Genomic DNA, 17,586 nt, shown 5'->3' on the forward strand with positions numbered 1-17,586 from the left:
TGCATGCACAGGAAAATGTCTCAGCAAATAATCCAGCTACAGCAGATTTAAGAGCAAATCTACCAGGGTCATGGAGACGCTCAGAAGGTTATGAGTTATAATGGCGCAGCAACAGTATGGCAACTCTGGATATGAGGCTTTTATTCCCTTTAAGTGTGAAATGTTCCTCGTTCATCAGGTATGTAATAATGGCTAGCTCTGCTCTTGGGAGAGCCCTCTCAGTGCCAGACACGGACCTAGATGTGCTCATTTGTTTAACACTCAGCTACATGTCCACTAATGGCCTCATTTCACAGAGAGAAGGCCTTATTTTCTCACCTTAGACTGTAGATTACACACGCTCCTACATATCTGAACTTGAGCCCTTGTAATTTTTTAGAGGTGGGGCAGTGAAAGCACAAAACCAGGATTTAGTTGCTAGCAAGAACCTTCATCTAGCTTCTGGTATTGCCAACCTAGAGGCGTATGGTGAGGGGCTAGGAGCACAGGTTCTGGAACCAGACTGCCTGGTAGAGCCCAGCCCTGTGTGGCCTTGGGCAAGTGACTTGGCTTCTCTGTGTCTCAGCTTCCTCGTCTGTAAAATGAGGCTAGTATTTGTACCTACTTTAGAGTTTCTTATAACGATTAAATGACTTAATCCATATAAAGGGCCTAGAACTGTGCCTGGCACGCAGTCGGGGCTGTTAAATGAGTGTCTGTATTCCCATGTGCACTTGGATCACAGGCATACAGAACCCGGGCACAGCAAATCTGATTTAGGGCAAGGTGTGCAGAATAAATCCTGCTGTGTTCCCTGAGCATGATTGCCATGTATCCCAGCCAAGCTCTGCAGTTACAGCTCCCTTCCCACAGAAGCAGAGAATACAAGGGCCCTCAAGGTGAACCGCTTGTCTTTTATGTCACAGAGTGACTACATTGAATGGGGAAATCATTTAGCTGCCCTGCAAATCGGCAGCAAGGGATGGGCCTACAGGGGATCTGTGCACTTGGAATTGCACCTTAGTTCACTCTTTACATTTTCAAGGGGGAGACCTTATACTGGGGTGGACCAATATAAGATTTTCAGATATTTATAGACCAACTGAATCACACATAAAGAACACACAATAATGCTGGTGCTCCTCAAACTTTAGCTATATCAGAATCCCCCGGAGGGCTTGTGAAAACCCAGATTCCTAGGCCACACCCCAGAGACTGTGACTCGCCAGGTCTGAGAATTTTCATTTCTGACAAGTTCCCAGGCTGTGCCCATGCTGCTGGCCCAGGGACCACACTGTGAGGACCACTAGTCAAATCTGTGGTTTACATCCTTACTACCCACTTCTGATGTAAGGTTATAACATTTAATGTGAACTCTTTAGCTTAGAGATGAGATGGCATGAGTGACTCCCTTTCCCCTCCGCCACAAAAAATAGAGACGTTTGAATCCACAGAGCTAGTGTCACTTAGTAATGTCTTATTTTTGGTAATAAACACTGACTCTCATTTTTTTCCCCATAGTTGCATGCTGCTGTGACCAGGATCCAGGTTCCAAGGCCTGGATTTAATTACACATTTGCTCACATATGTATCCTGAATAACGATAAGACTTGCATCGTGGACGACATAGTGCATGTCCTGGAGGAGCTAAAGAATGCTCGGGCCACCAACCGGACCAATTTTGCTATCACGTACCCGATCACTCACTTAAAGGACGGGAGGGCAGTTTACAACGGGCACCAGCTTGGAGGCGTCACCGTGCACAGCAAGGACCGAGTGAAATCCGCAGAGGCCGTCCAGCTCACCTACTACCTGCAGTCAATCAACAGTCTCAACGACATGGTGGCAGAGAGGTGGGAGTCCAGCTTCTGCGACACCGTCCGACTGTTCCAGAAATCTAACAGCAAAGTCAAAATGTACCCTTACACGTCCTCCTCACTGAGGGAAGATTTCCAGAAGACCAGCCGCGTATCAGAACGTTACCTGGTCACCAGCTTGATCCTGGTGGTCACCATGGCCATCCTCTGCTGCTCTATGCAGGACTGCGTCCGCAGCAAACCCTGGCTGGGCCTGCTCGGGCTGGTGACCATAAGCCTGGCCACTCTCACTGCGGCCGGGATCATCAATCTGACTGGTGGGAAATACAATTCCACCTTCCTGGGAGTCCCTTTCATCATGCTAGGTAATTACTACCCTTTGTTCTTCTGTTTCCTCCTTCTGGTGGTGGTGACTGGGTTCCTAAAAGGCAAGGAGAAGCCGCCTAACAAGTCTGTTTCATTTATGGCCTCCTCCTCTTGCCCAGAAGCCCTGGGGCCAGTTCTATAAGGTGGTGTTGGGTCACAAGAGGCAGCCTTATCTGGTAAATGTGCCGGAAGTCCAAAGTCCTGGGTTCCAGCCCTGGTTCTCCGTTAAGTAGCTGCGTGGTGTTTAGCAGATATTAATCTCTGTGCTCCAGTGCCTTAGGTTGGGCTTCCCCAGAAGCAGACCCTGAGACAAGGATTTAGATACAAGTACTTTGAGACCCCAGCATGGGAGTGAGGACATGAAACAGGGAAGGAAGACAATTCAGGGTATGTTAATCAGCAGGTTACTGCTGTGGGCACCTGTGGCTTAGTCCCACTGGGGACCTTTGAGACCTCAGAGGTCTCCTTGAGGGGTGAGGAGGCTGAAAGCTGCACAGTGTACCCAGAAACCCTATGTATGATTCACTGAGGGCTCTCCCCCGAGTCATTACTCCCCAGCACTTCCCAGGGAAGACCAAGCACATTCCTGCAGCTGGAGAAATCCCTCAGGCTACCAGTATTTGGAGTAAGAAGACTTCCGTGAGCTCAAGCACGGGGAACGGGAGGGCGCACGGGCTGGGCACGAACAGTGTCCACTGGCCTCGGTTTCCCTACCCGATGGACTGAGGGGATGCGAACATCACACAGAAGGATATGGTAAACGTACGAGAACTTCGAAGGCAACAAGTGAGACATAAATAAGAAGGTAACTTTTTCCTGTCTTTGCTATGAACTCAGGAGAACGTTTTAAAATGATAGTGTGAGAATCCCACTATGTTCTCTCTTGGAGGCTGCAGGAACTTCCTGATAGAGATAATTGTCAACGTAAAGCCATAGTGGTCATAACATAATGTCACTTGCTCTGTCCATCTGATTTTGAAGGTGCCATGCCCAGCAAACCTGATGGCAGAGTTCTCGTGGGCCAAGGATTCAGTTAGCTTCCCCCTCTTCTTTGGCAACTTCTCATCAATCCCTTTAGCAAAATTAAAATGTCATTTGCAATCAGATACTGACATGGCAAATGAAGTGACATTTCTCATTGGCTGAGAAAAAACTATGGTGGAGTTCATTAGTATGCCTTGTGTCCCGTTTGGGGGTAGTAGAGAAGAAAGGAATTTACTCGGGAAATCTCAGCTGCATGATGGTTAAATGATAACGTGCGGGGCTGGCGGCCTCCCATGCTCTGCGGCCTGTGGGAATTGAGACCCAGGCAATAAACACATACTAGCAGCCTTTGTGGAAAAGTGGGGCACCGTGCGGAGACTGAGCATGCTGCGAATTTACCAGCTCGGTTTACTCATCACTGCCGAACTCAGCACCGGAGGAGGCTGCTACACTTCCTCCTGAACTCAGTCTGTTAAGACGGCAGCATCACTTGCCTCTTTAAGTAACCCCAAGACAATGTGGGTCAGTTGTGGAATACAGGGCGGTTCCTTGAAGCGTGAGTAAGGACTGGTCATGAGGAGCTTCCACGGAGGCTTGAGTCAAGATTTCAGTTAAAATGTTCTGCTCATGATTAGTCAGATGCTTGGGGGGTTTTTTTGTTTGTTTGTTTTTTAGCTTTTCATTTTAAAAATACAGTGTTTTTTTTTTTTTTTGCTGTGATTGTTTTTGTGGGAGGAAGATAAACGGGGATAAGGGTTTATGGGAAACTGAAGGGAGACAGGTTCTTAAGGTGAGGAAAAAAGGATGTCAGGGCTAGAAAAAGGACTATCATTCCTGGTTTTATGACACTCTTAAGTAGTTACCAGTAAGCTCAAAGAATGATACAATATTTAAAACTTCCTGAAAACGAACTGCATTCATAAAACAAAATTACAATATTTAGAGGTCCTTAAAATTAATTTTTAAGTAAAACTAAACAGTAATATTCAAAACTTCTTCAAATTAATTTCACTAAAAAATCAATTTCACTATAAGTAAAATGAAATTAAATATTCAAAACTTCTTGAATTTTATTAAGTAAAATAAATTATAATATTTAAAATTTCTTAAAACTGATTTTTGTACTTTTTTAAGTTTTAAATATTGTAAGTAAAAGTCAACACAAAAAGGAATACAGCAGGTAGTACTGGTGTGGGGAGGGATGTAAGAGATGGAAAGATGCTGTTAGCAAGGGAGACCCAGTATCAGTGAACTTCACATGAATTCAGTTCAGAAAAATCTGGCATTTGTCGTGAAAGAGATCAAGCGCCACAGTGCTCCACACACCCTTGCTTGTAATTTGTGAGGAACATTACATGCGCTGATTTGATGTCAGTTTTCCCTGCTGACAGTCAGTAGGCAACCTTTCTGTACATTTTCAGCTCAAAGAGATCTCAAATTACTTAGTCACAACATGAAAGGAAGCTACGCATTTCAGTAGCTAAGGCCCATTTGCAATAAATACTTTGCATCGCGTAATGGATGCTTAATATGCTCGTAAAGCCAACAGCGTCTGGATTTAGGATAGTTGCCCTTCTGTATTTCTCAGATAAACTCTTCGTTCTCAGATTTGATTGTAAAATGAAATATAAGCCAGAGCATGCTCATAAATGTGGCATTCAGGACCAATGTTTAATTCTGGTTTTTTGATGACCAGTCCTAAAATGCCAGTAAATATTTCAAATGACCAAGAAGAAATGCAGTGCAAAGCGTTTTGCACTATGAGTCAGTAAACTTGTCCAGTTTCTAAACTAAGCAGATTTAAGCAAAACTTCTTGATTTTCTGTGATATTAATATACTATCAAATAAAACTTTTAAAAATATATGGCCTCCTTTAGAAGGAAAAGTATCTTAGAAAAAGTCTCTTTTTCCTTTCCAGACATTTCCTTGGCCGACAATAGGTCTATAATGTGGTAAACAATTATAGATTTAAAATTCAACAAACTAAACAGTCTCAGTGTGATGCCAGTCACATAAGGCCAGATCCAGCCAAATGCCAAAATGGCAGTAGATTTAGAATGGAAAATTTTAAGACCATGTGTGTCAAGCAGTATTAACCTGACAAAATTCCAGAATAGGAAAGAATTTGGATAAACTCTGAGAGTTCACCATAATGGGATGTGACTGTGTGTTTCTAGCCAAGACGATACGTGACATCTCTGGCAATAAGAATATATCCTACACAGATGAATCATTTTGGCAATGATGTAAGCATAGATACATCAGGATTTAGAATGTTTTTAATCAGTGTCATGCATATTAGACAACCCCACTTCTGCCAAAACCCCTGTCCATATGAGTCAGATCAGTTTATTTAGAGCTGAAATTCTTAAAGGTCTACAGTATCATAAATGCTCATTGACATTTTTTAGTTGTTATAATTTGGAGAGGAGTTTATTTCATCCATACCCCTTACGCGTAAAGTAATATCCTTTCTTTCCAAACTATGTTAACACCAGGTATTGAGGTACCTGAACTGCCATTTGTAAACATCTGACACTCATCATGTTAATCCGTTATGGAATTTCCTTTAAAGGATGAGGATTTACAACGTTGCCCTGCAGTTGGGTATGATTTAAGAAATTGGCACAGATTTTGTACATGCAAGCTCTCCTTGTAGGCTTAATATTTCCACAGCTTTGCTGATCAGACACAAATCAGGAAAGGAATGGAATGCTGGAGAATATAGAAGGGAACAGAAGGAAGGTTTTCTTCCTTCTTCATCTGGCAGGTTTGGTGCTTCATGTACCTTCTGTACAGCTAAAACGGGAGAATTGAAGTTGCGGTGAAAGATATTTTGGATATTACTTTATATGTGGTAATCTAATTTATAAGGGTTGCTTTGCATTTATTAAGATACAAGAGCCTCAGAGACCAGTTGAGACAAAAACTTTTCTTCAAGAAAAATATTCTTCAAGTCCTTTCACATGTTTGGGATTTTGAGACAGTCTAATGTCAGATCCAGGGTTCCCTCTTCCTTCTAAATTATCCAGCCAGGCCACTCAAATTCAAGGGTAGGAAAGGAAGAAAGGATGTGATTAAGTGCTAGGAGGAGACTAATAGCAAGGATGTTTGGCTTCGTTCAGGTATATATTCTAAGATTATCTGTGTGTAGCAGAAACCAGAAGATCAGGTTCAGTTCTCTGAGAATTTGTTCTTATTTGCTGCCACCTAGAATCTGATGCAGTATATGGAGCTCAGGCTTATAAAGAGGTAAAAGTTCCTGTGCAAGAAATTTCGTTCTAACGGAGAAATTGGAACTCATAATTATCTTGGCTCTAAACTTAAGCAAACCTGCAAAGTTTTGCTTTCCTGATGAGTATTCTGGTATATTTCTAAAGTCATGAGAAATGTGGGAGGGAAAAATCAGCCAGATAATAATAAAATACAAAATTGTCAATATTCAACCATTTTTCACCTACAAAATTGGTACCAATATCTGACCATTTTTGAATGGCAGACGTGGTCATTTCTTATGGCTCAACCTACTACATTATCGTAGAAGTCCATTATTTGCAACAATAGGACAATCTACATGATGGAGTAGAAGTATGTTAGAATGCTGTGGAAATACTCTGCGTAGATATAAATCACTAAAAGGTTCAGTAGTTTCTAGAAAAATAATTGATTTATAGGGGTTTTGTTGTTCCCACTGTTGTTTACATCTGATTTGAAATAAGAGAGTAATTTTTCACAGTTTTTTCCTGAATAGCTTTTTTCTAATGACCTGTGCTCACTGTGGGACTAATTTACAAGGATGCTGTGTAAGCAAGTTTTGTGGCTAGTTCTCAGCTTTTTATTCTTATGCTCCACCACTCCTTACAGTAAGGGGTGGGTGGGGAAAAATAGGTTTGAGGGGATGGATCAAACACGTTTTATTGTTCTATCCTTAACCATAAAGGAAGACAAGAACCGGACTAGGGGCACAGTCCAGGAAGGCAGAGCTCAGTTAGGCAGAGGAATGCAAGGGTGCTTCATCTCTGACCCAGGTCTCTTGGGTATCCTCTGGGTGGCCTAGCCAACTAGTCTAGGGAATAGGAGAGTGGCCAATTCAACTAGTCTAGGGAATAGGAGAGTGGCCAATTCAACTAGTCTAGGGAATAGGAGAGTGGCCAATTCAACTAGTCTAGGGAATAGGAGAGTGGCCAATTCAACTGGTCTAGGGAATAGGAGAGTGGCCAATTCAACTAGTCTAGGGAATAGGAGAGTGGCCAATTCCATGGAGATCCGGCAGCTGGAAGCAACATCAGGACACTGAGCTGGTTAAAAGAAAAAAAAAAAACAGACCATGAGGAGAGACACCTAGCTTGTTGTTGCATTTGGATTAGCATCTCAGAAAGTCACTGCTGGGGCCCGGCAGTGTTGACCAGATGGGTCTACAGTAGCTCACAACGCCAGCAGATTCATAGTCATTGTCAAGGAAACCCTGCATTTCACCTAGGCTACTTCACCAGCCAAGAACCAAAATGTAGATGGAAACTAAGGGAGGGATTCTAGCCCCTTCGCTGCACTGACTGGTGTAGCACCAGCAAAATAAATTTCATATCAACCTACTAGTCATCTTGTGTGTATGTGGATGCATGTGTGTGTGTATGTGGGTACATGTGTGTGTGTCTCTGTGTAATCTGGGTGCATAATACATATTATATATCACATTACCTATATTATATATCATATGTAATATGATATATTATGCAGTAAGTTCATGTTTATATATATTTTTATGTGTTTATAACATTACATATATTGTTTAAATGTTTGAATAGAAATACTATATATTTCTCTCTATATTACATAGTATATATTCACACATTTTATATGTAAATATATAAAATGTGTTTGAATAAGATATGCCACATATACATATATTTATATGTTACATGTGTCTTCTATATGAAGAGATATTACACAATGACCATAGCATATATTATGGGCCACAGTTGTACACACTGATTTTATATAGTGCGTGCGCGCGCGTACACACACACACAGAGTATGTAAGTACTTTATCTTTAAACAAGGAAGAGCTATTAGCCAATTCATTTCTTGGACTCTTATTTGCAGCTCTCAAATGAAGGAAAATCATTTCTCAGATTAAAACCCAATGCTGTGATTAGAATTACCAAAATGTGACAAGCCTCTGGTAGAAAGAGTAAGATGTGTGTATTCGCCCTGATGTGAGCATCTGTCTTAACTTAAACAGAGTACACCTTTACTCTCACTCTTAACTGTGAGACAAAACAGGCTGTGATAAACCAAACAATTCAGCATAGAAAGTAAATGTTTGTAACAGGCAAAGTGTAAATGTAACCCAATTAATGAACTTCTCCCTTAAAACAGATGTTACTCAAGCCAGACATATATACACTTTAAATTTCTTCTCAGAAAAACAAAAATCATGAATTTATGTGGATGTCATGGAAGGAAAAGCTTTCTATAAACATGAGCTACTTAGTGAAACTTGCCTAAGAATAAAATATGTTTTAAGCAGATTTTGCTCATGCATTCATTATACTCCATGGATTTTCTAGAAGAATGTAGTCATTTTATTTCCATATATGAAATCTGGCACTGCCCAGGCATGCTATAAATGGCTTCATTGTCTCCTGATATTAAATGTTTTCCCATTGAAACTGAAAGCCATCTCATTTTACCTCCTCCATCTTCTTAGTTATTCCTTACTTTTAGGAACTCAGGATGAGGAAATCCTGCTAGGATTAAAGGATTAAAATGCGAGGAGCGTCCAAAGGCATCAGCCTCCGTGCTGTGGTCTGTGTGCTGGGGAAGGCAGGAGGATCTGGGCCTGAAGAAAAATCTGCCTTACAAAGTCCAAATGGACAAAGTAGATCGATTTGCCTGTGATATTCATTGGCCAAAAAAAAAAAAATAAACAAATCACCCAGACTGCCTCTGATAGCAAAGCCATTAAATACATTTAAAATATAACTGACTTTATGAACAACTTTCCGGAAGTGTATCTACTGGGTAAAGTTAGGTTAACTCTCAACTATTCACTTGTCGATTCCTGCGTCAGTGGATTGTAAACAATCCCAAAGGCTTGGGTCAGGTCCCAGAAAAGAGTGTGGGTGAGAGTGAGATTTAATCTGTGAGTATTCCTGAGACTCACCCTAAGTGACTGGAGGATTTTCCACCATTAGTGTTATTTATCATCTGTGCTGCCTTGTCTCTTCATTGCCTCCAAAGCCTGCAAGTTAACTGCACATAAAGCTAGAAAATTCTTTGGAAAAGAAGAAAAATGATTAGCCTAAATCCTTCGGTATTTGACTTTACTAGATGAAAATCCCAAAGTCTACCGCTAATAAAATTTAAATTGCACTCCTGGTATAAACTGTATCTGAACACTGGTGAAGAGCTCTACTGTCCTTATCCCAGGGCCTGGCTAAAAGCCTACGCTGCCACAGAGCATTCACTCATGAATAATCAGAACTTGGACCTGTGTGTGCGTCTTGACACACTGATAGGCATGTGTTCATATGCATGTAACTATACAGACATGCGATGAATCAAAACAGAAACAAACATCTTGAATGTGCTTTTCAAAGACTAAGTGAATACTTTAAAAGCTTCTTTATCTTCAGAATTTGATAGAATCAGTATGTATTGTTTAGCAGTTCCCTCTGGCAATTCATCAGCCTTAACCACTGTGACTGTAAGAGAGGGAGCGCGCTAGGATGCTGGTCAGTTCCTGGCAGGCTCACTACCACACAGCAGTCTTTGACTTCCAGGTCTCGGGCTGCCCCAGGTCTTGGACCTGCCCCTTGGATGATGAGCCCAGGCTCCCATTACGTGCAGGGCCTCTGGTCACCAGGGGCTAAATCTATTTGTTGACACTAAAGAAAGGAGGCAGCTGCTGAGAGAGGAAAGTGGAGAGGAACAGAATGTACCAAAATCTTTCTTCCCTGCCTTTCCTTGGTTTTCATTGGCCCAGTTTCTGAAATGGATGTAAAAACAAAGACCAGGGCTGGCTGGAGGAAAAACTGGGAAGGAGTTAGTCTCTGTGAGATCCTCCTTACCTATGATTTCCTCTGCACTCCCTCCCCATCTCCATTCTCTGTCCCATTCCCCAGACCAAAGGGAAGCTGCTTCAGTAGACACACTATTCCAGAGGGGGCTGCATTTAAAAGAATACCCTTGAAGGCCAAACCACAGGGAGTTCAGCTGTGATGATGGGCAGAGCAGACATTCTTGGGGGGCAGAGCATTCCTCATGTCCTACGGCTCTTGGAACATGTCTCCCCTTGAGTCCAGGCCAGAAAACAGGGGCTCCACAGTTCAGCTTTCCATTAGGGTAACAGATCAACCTCTTCAACATAAATACCCAGCTGCGAATCAGGTCTGGTGCCAGCTAGGCAGTCCAGGCTATTCATCCCTGGGAGGCGCCCGCAGCTATGTTGGCACTCACCCCTCCCTTGACTGACTGACCTTCAGTAAGGAGGCCCAGTTATGGTGTTAGCAGTTGTCCCTGAAATCCAAAGAGCTCTTTGAAGACAGTGCACAACTGCAATTTGGAGTTTAGGGTGTAGGCATCTGCTAGAGGGGTGTGGCTTGAGAATCAAGAATCTAGCCTATCAGGAATAACGGTGGGAGCCTTTGCAGGCCAGGCCAACAGTGACTAGCAACAAATGCTGAGTGATCAGGTAAAACAGCTTCTTTCTCAGGGCTTCCTCTTCTGGCCTCTGTATCTGTATGCACACCCCTGTAGCGAGAGGAATGAAGGAGAAGCATAAGCCCCTATGAATAAAATCAGAATCCTCTGGAACTGCCCCCAGAACCAAGAACACGTGATGTGCAAAAGGAGTCAGGACTCAATAAAAATGGTCAAACTATAGAAGGATAAGGCATTTAAAATGCAGCAACAGATCTCAAGAGACAGGCGAACAGCTTACTTCCACCTTTCCTTGAGTTTGATTATTTTCATTCTGGACCCTCAAATGCCTTACTCTTTTCACCTAATAGCTCTGTTAACTCAAACTCCTTTCCTCAATTAGCTTCTAAGATCATCCAACAGCAAGGTAAGAAAAGGATTCTTATTGTATTTTCCAACAAGAATCAGGGTCAGATAATGCCATCATAAAACATCACACCAATTGTAAAAAAGGACTGCAAAACAGATTTAATTCAAATCCTACTATATGAGTAATTCTAATCCTGCTCCATGCATCTTTATTTTCTTACCATATTTAATGACTCAGTACCAAAGCCCTGTTTTAAAACTTTTGTTTGTTTGTTTCTAGCAAGAAAACACATAAAATTCCGTTTGCCATTTTCAGTGAAACTCTGAAGTGTGTTTTGCCCACCAGAACTTATTCTACATGGCGCCAGATGAAATGGTCAGTATTGTTTCCCCAGGATGCAGATGCCTCGGAGGTACTTTTTTTACCCTCATTTCAAGGGATCAGTTATTTTAAACAAAGATCAGCTGGTCCTTCCTGAGAACACAGTGGCAACAAACTTGATAAATAGTTTTCCCTAGTAACACTAGACATTAACTATCTAAAACATAATTAGCAACAGTATGCCAGTCAACGAGTGCACTTTTTACTTCATGTCTGGGGAGTTTAGGTGCCTCCAGTTTAATAGGGGCCACGGTGCTAGTTCTCAAATTGACAGTCTTGACCTGCCCTCTAAAAGTGGCTATAAAGCAGTGCCTAGTAAATTAAGATAAATGCCAAATCTCTCTGAGAAAACAGGCCTATATCGTGACTATGAAATGGGCATTCGGGTTTGAGGCCAAGACTTCACAATAAATATATAAATACCAGCCTGGGCACGAGGGAAGACGAGCGCTCAATGACTGAACACAAGATAACAGTGACTCACTTTACTCAGTATTACGATTGGCTGGAGATTTTAAATTCATTTTTAAAAACAAGACTATTGTACCACAGGGTAAAGATTTTGTTATCCTCAATAATGGGATTGAATATGCCAAGGCGTAGAAGCAGAACATGAGATCTGCTGAACTCAGTGCCAAGACAGGGGTGATAGAAAGCCACAACAGGTCACTTTGTGGGTCTTTTCAATGTTGCAGCGGCCTGGAAACCTGGGGAGGCCCGTCCAGGAAATGTCTGGCTCCAACTAGGAAAGATGAGAGAAGTTTAACTAGATCTGGTTTCAGGCAGTAGAATAAAGTCAAAACGGGCTCTTACTGTACCTGTGCTGTTCCAAGGTTACTGGAATACTAACCAAGGAGCCAAAGGCACTAAGTAGTTCGGGAGGGAGGTTACTGATCTGGTCCGGTCCCTCAGAGGCCACTGCCAAAGAGTGCAGAGAAGCCAGCAGAGCCACCGCCTGCTTGAGACGCCATCCATAAACAACCAAAACGGGTCAAACATCCCTGAAGACAAGAGACACGCCACAAACCTTCAACCTGAATTTTCATTTTTATCCACTGAGTTCATGCGAATCTTGTTCCTTCTTCCATCCTTCCTGTTCACTGAAACTTATCCCTACTTATTTTGCTTCCCTCTGTTTCGCAGATTTATTGCTTCTTGCATTGATATTTGGGGAAGAAGAAGAAAGAGGCTGTGATTTAGGTTCCTGTGAAGGCTCAGATTAAATGCAGTGCTTCTTTCTCCCTAAAGCCTTCTACTTGGCCAAACTTAAATGAGGTGATGAGACGTTAACTCAGAACCCTCTGCCCACCGCCTTCGTCTGTGCTGACCTCCAGCCAGACTTGTGGGGATGACAAGCAAAATGATGAGTGGCCAGGCATCCTCTCTGGAGTGTTCCACCAACCAAGGCAAACAAATACTCTGCAAACTGCACCAACAACCCTAAACTATCAATGTGCATAATCCCCAAAAGATATAGGCACACGTCTACTCAGATTTTTATAGGCAAAAGTCCACCCAGCTTTCTTGAGCCAGAAGGAAGCATGAAGATCTTAGCTCCTCTATCTTCCCTCTATCCCTTAACATTTATGATTCACTGAAACACGAGTTTCTCTCTCCACAGGAGAAATCAGTGACATTTACTGTCACCTGTCACCCCTAGGACGGGTTATACTTCCTTTGACCCAGTAGTTCCCCAGGACCAAGGTGTTTCCCCTCTTTAGAGAGAGTAGCCTTTTAAATTTTTGATCTGGTCTTTTTCTGCCCCCTCAGGTCATGGATTATATGGGACTTTTGAAATGTTATCCTCCTGGAGGAAAACTAGAGAAGACCAACACGTTAAAGAGAGAACTGCAGCAGTCTATGCAGACTCAATGCTCTCCTTTTCTCTCACCACTGCCATGTACCTGGTCACCTTTGGCATAGGGGCCAGCCCTTTCACGAACATTGAGGCAGCCAGGATTTTCTGCTGCAATTCCTGTATCGCAATCTTCTTCAACTACCTCTATGTACTCTCGTTTTATGGTTCCAGCCTGGTATTCACTGGCTACATAGAAAACAATTACCAGCATAGTATCTTCTGCAGGAAAGTCCCAAAGCCCGAGGCATTGCAGGAGAAGCCCGCATGGTACAGGTTTCTCCTGACGGCCAGGTTCAGCGAGGACACAACTGACGGCGAGGAAGTGAACACTTACGAGAGTCACCTATTGGTATGTTTCCTCAAACGCTATTACTGTGACTGGATAACCAACACCTATGTCAAGCCTTTTGTAGTTCTCTTTTACCTTATTTATATTTCCTTTGCCTTAATGGGCTATCTGCAGGTCAGTGAAGGGTCAGACCTTAGTAACATCGTAGCAACGGCGACACAAACCATTGAGTACACTACTGCCCAGCAAAAGTACTTTAGCAACTACAGTCCGGTGATTGGGTTTTACATATACGAGTCTATAGAATACTGGAACACTAGTGTCCAAGAAGACGTGCTAGAATACACCAAGGGGTTTGTGCGAATATCCTGGTTTGAGAGCTATTTAAATTACCTTCGGAAACTCAATGTGACCACTGGCTTGCCTAAGAAAAATTTCACAGACATGTTGAGAAATTCCTTCCTGAAAGCCCCCCAATTTTCACATTTTCAAGAGGACATCATCTTCTCTAAAAAGTACAATGATGAGGTTGATGTAGTGGCCTCCAGAATGTTTTTGGTGGCCAAGACCATGGAAACGAACAGAGAAGAACTCTATGATCTCCTGGAGACCCTGAGGAGACTTTCTGTCACCTCCAAGGTGAAGTTCATCGTCTTCAATCCGTCCTTCGTGTACATGGATCGATACGCCTCCTCTCTGGGAGCCCCCCTGCACAACTCCTGCATCAGTGCTTTGTTCCTGCTCTTCTTCTCGGCATTCCTGGTGGCAGACTCTCTGATTAATGTCTGGCTCACTCTAACGGTTGTGTCCGTGGAGTTTGGAGTTATAGGTTTCATGACATTATGGAAAGTAGAACTGGACTGCATCTCTGTGCTATGCTTAATTTATGGAATTAACTACACAATTGACAACTGTGCTCCACTATTATCCACCTTTGTTCTGGGCAAGGATTTCACAAGAACGAAGTGGGTAAAAAATGCCCTGGAAGTGCATGGGGTAGCTATTTTACAGAGTTACCTCTGCTATCTTGTTGGTCTGATTCCTCTTGCAGCTGTGCCTTCAAATCTGACCTGTACACTGTTCAGGTGCTTGTTTTTAATAGCATTTGTCACCTTCTTTCACTGCTTTGCCATTTTACCTGTGATACTGACTTTCCTGCCACCCTCTAAGAAAAAAAGGAAAGAGAAGAAAAACCCTGAAAATCGGGAGGAAATTGAGTGTGTAGAAATGGTGGATATCGATAGTACCAGAGTGGTTGACCAAATTACAACAGTGTGATAGTGTCTGCTTGTTATATTTTCACCCTAGGTCTTATCAAGAGCAAAGGGATGATGTTAATGGAAACAAATTGAAAGTTGTTCTTTGGTTTTTAAGAATAAGAAATAGGCATTGCCAAAAAAAGTAAAGGACAAGGTGGGGAAATGGGCATTGCATATTTTCAATCTTTAAAACAAAAGGTTGTCATCAGAGAAAATTTACACACACACACACACACACACACACACACACACACACACCCTAGGAGACTCATAGTCTCTTAAACTAAGATCAAATAAGCAAAAGCTTATTAGCAAGCAGAATCCTCTTTTATTCACACTGCAGATGTTGCTGGTATTGTGACAAAAACCTTCTGATTGAAAGGTCAGCTGCCAAGGCGGAAATAGCTTTGAGCATTGCTCAAACAATAAAGCTTCCAGAACTTCTGCAGAGCGGTAGCTCCAAGCAGGGTCTGTGGTTTAAGGTCTAAGGTTTTTGCCATCTCATCTAGCTCCCCAACACCCCAATGAGATGTTTGTGAAAGTTCTGGCCACCAAAAGCAAGCCAGAACCTCAGAAACGGACACATGGTGGGGTGGCCATCACCCATGGGCTGAAACTGAGTCGCCTCTAAACTCACCCATGTGAGGCAGTTTTGTTGTCCAGAATGAATTTATCATACGCCCCACCCACCCACCATCAATATACTTTTAACACTGGTATGGTTTGATTAATATACCTTTAAACCAATGACAGCTCCAGCAATGCAGAGTTAAGGTGATTCTATTTAGGTATATCTTGTTGCTTGTCACCAAATGGATCTGCTTTATTAGTTACAGCTCTTGGCAGGAGGCTCTGAGTACCCAAAACCACAGAGCCAAACCCAAATACCTGGCATGATGAAGGAAAAGCAGGTGTCTACTTGAACCCAGAGATAATATTTCCATTTTGCCAAAAAAAAAAAAAAAAAAAAGGCCAGCTGGTACAGCTGTTTGCGGTTTGGCCCTACATGCATTTTTTTTTTTTTGCATGGATGCCCAGAAACAACATCTGCCCACACATAGCTGAGGAAGGAGAAATGAACACTGACATGGTTATCTGCCACAGCTTCCCACTTGTAGTGCCAGTCTGCCTTCGCTCAGGAGACGTGCTTGCTCAGAGATACAGAGGAGAAAAGTCCTGAAACTTTGTAAGTCCTGAAACTGAGAACTTCAGGCAGACATAAAGGGCTGAAAGTGAGATAAATGGAAATGACTGGAAGATGTAATCACCACCATAAATCTATCAACGATGACAGTCAAGCTTTCCTGCTAACCTGGCTGCACTTTCATCTTCCTGGTCCCCACGCCCCCCACCTTCGTTGGTACCCCTCTACTTCCTTGCACGGCCCTTCTGTACATTATCGAGCCTAGATGTTTTTACTGCTGACTTGCAGTAGCTACAGGATCTAAACAGAAATGGTTTGATCTGAAGAGGCTGTGTATGTTGCCCCCGACCCCTGCATTTCTTTAAGTCTATAAAAATGAAGCTAAAACCTGGTCACACTTGAGGTAAACGGCTACAGTATTTTTCCCTTTTAGAGACGTAGCTTATTTAGACATCTGTGTGGTAAGCATTTCCCCAAAGCACCTTACCTTTCTGGACCTTAGCGGATGTACTGTGCAACTTCCCCATCCCCTGCAGAGGAGGAAACTGAGACCTAGGAGAATAAAGTGACTCACCCAGGGTCACAACACTGGAGGGTTTCCATCATTTTCGCATGCCTAAGACAGGGCAGGCCAATTTTAGATCTTCTCATAAGAGGGCTACTACTCCCTTCAAAGTACATTTCCAAGGAAGAAACATAGGACTTATTGGCCACAAGGCAGACTTTTCTTTAATGTCTGGGTACTGTTTGGGATTTAGGTTTACCATTGTCTTTCCAGACAGCAAAAATGCCCAAATGATTCAGATGTAACTACACCAAGTGCAAACCTGTGCTTTCTATTTCATGTACTGTTGTTCACCCAGTTCTAAATATATGTGCAGGGGATCATAGCTAGTGCATTACACACTTGTTCAATCTCTCCTGCAAACACACTAAGTGATCATACCAACGTGTTATGCACTCAACTAGAGATAATGAGCTTTAATCTAAGGACAAATGCACTCCTCGAAAAAGGGCAAGTTCGCATAATAGATCTGCGATCAATTCTCTCTCCAAGGGACCTGCAACTAGGCTATCATTGATAAAACACAGCTGAAGAGGGGATTGGTTTTATTCTTAAATCATATGTTGCTAAATCATTTTCTGAAGAGCGTGTTCTAAATCAGCCATTGATTTAGTGCCGGCCACGTGGAGCACCTTGGGTTACAGTGACTCCACAAAACTGATACAACACACACCAACTAAGCGGATTTTGTTGAGAATATAACCATTCAATTTGGTCAACCAGAATGACTTACTGTGGAACTTTATTTTATGACAGATAGTAGTTTTCCCTCTTGATTGGGTCTCTGTACACCTTGGGATATTGTATTTTTAAATGAAGGGCATTTTCAAACTTGTCAACTTCTCTTTTCAGCACTTGAAATCAAAGCTTATGGAATTCTGACTGTGGAATGAATGAATTATTTTGGGGGGAGTCTGCATGCCAAGACT

At 42.5% G+C, this 17,586-nt stretch overlaps 1 protein-coding gene across 1 annotated transcript in view; it reads left to right on the top strand.

The window, feature by feature from the left end:
- Positions 1 to 15,093, top strand: part of PTCHD1 (patched domain containing 1) — a 49,850-nt gene extending 34,757 nt beyond the window's left edge. The window contains exons 2-3 of the mRNA XM_036840220.1: positions 1,501 to 2,161; positions 13,313 to 15,093. Of these exons, the coding sequence (XP_036696115.1) occupies positions 1,501 to 2,161; positions 13,313 to 14,967 (2,316 nt within the window). The 3' untranslated portion in view covers positions 14,968 to 15,093. The remainder of the gene's footprint in view (positions 1 to 1,500; positions 2,162 to 13,312) is intronic.
- Positions 15,094 to 17,586: the final 2,493 nt, after the last annotated feature.

This window comes from Balaenoptera musculus, chromosome X, assembly GCF_009873245.2.
Source record: "Balaenoptera musculus isolate JJ_BM4_2016_0621 chromosome X, mBalMus1.pri.v3, whole genome shotgun sequence".
NCBI lineage: Eukaryota > Metazoa > Chordata > Mammalia > Artiodactyla > Balaenopteridae > Balaenoptera > Balaenoptera musculus.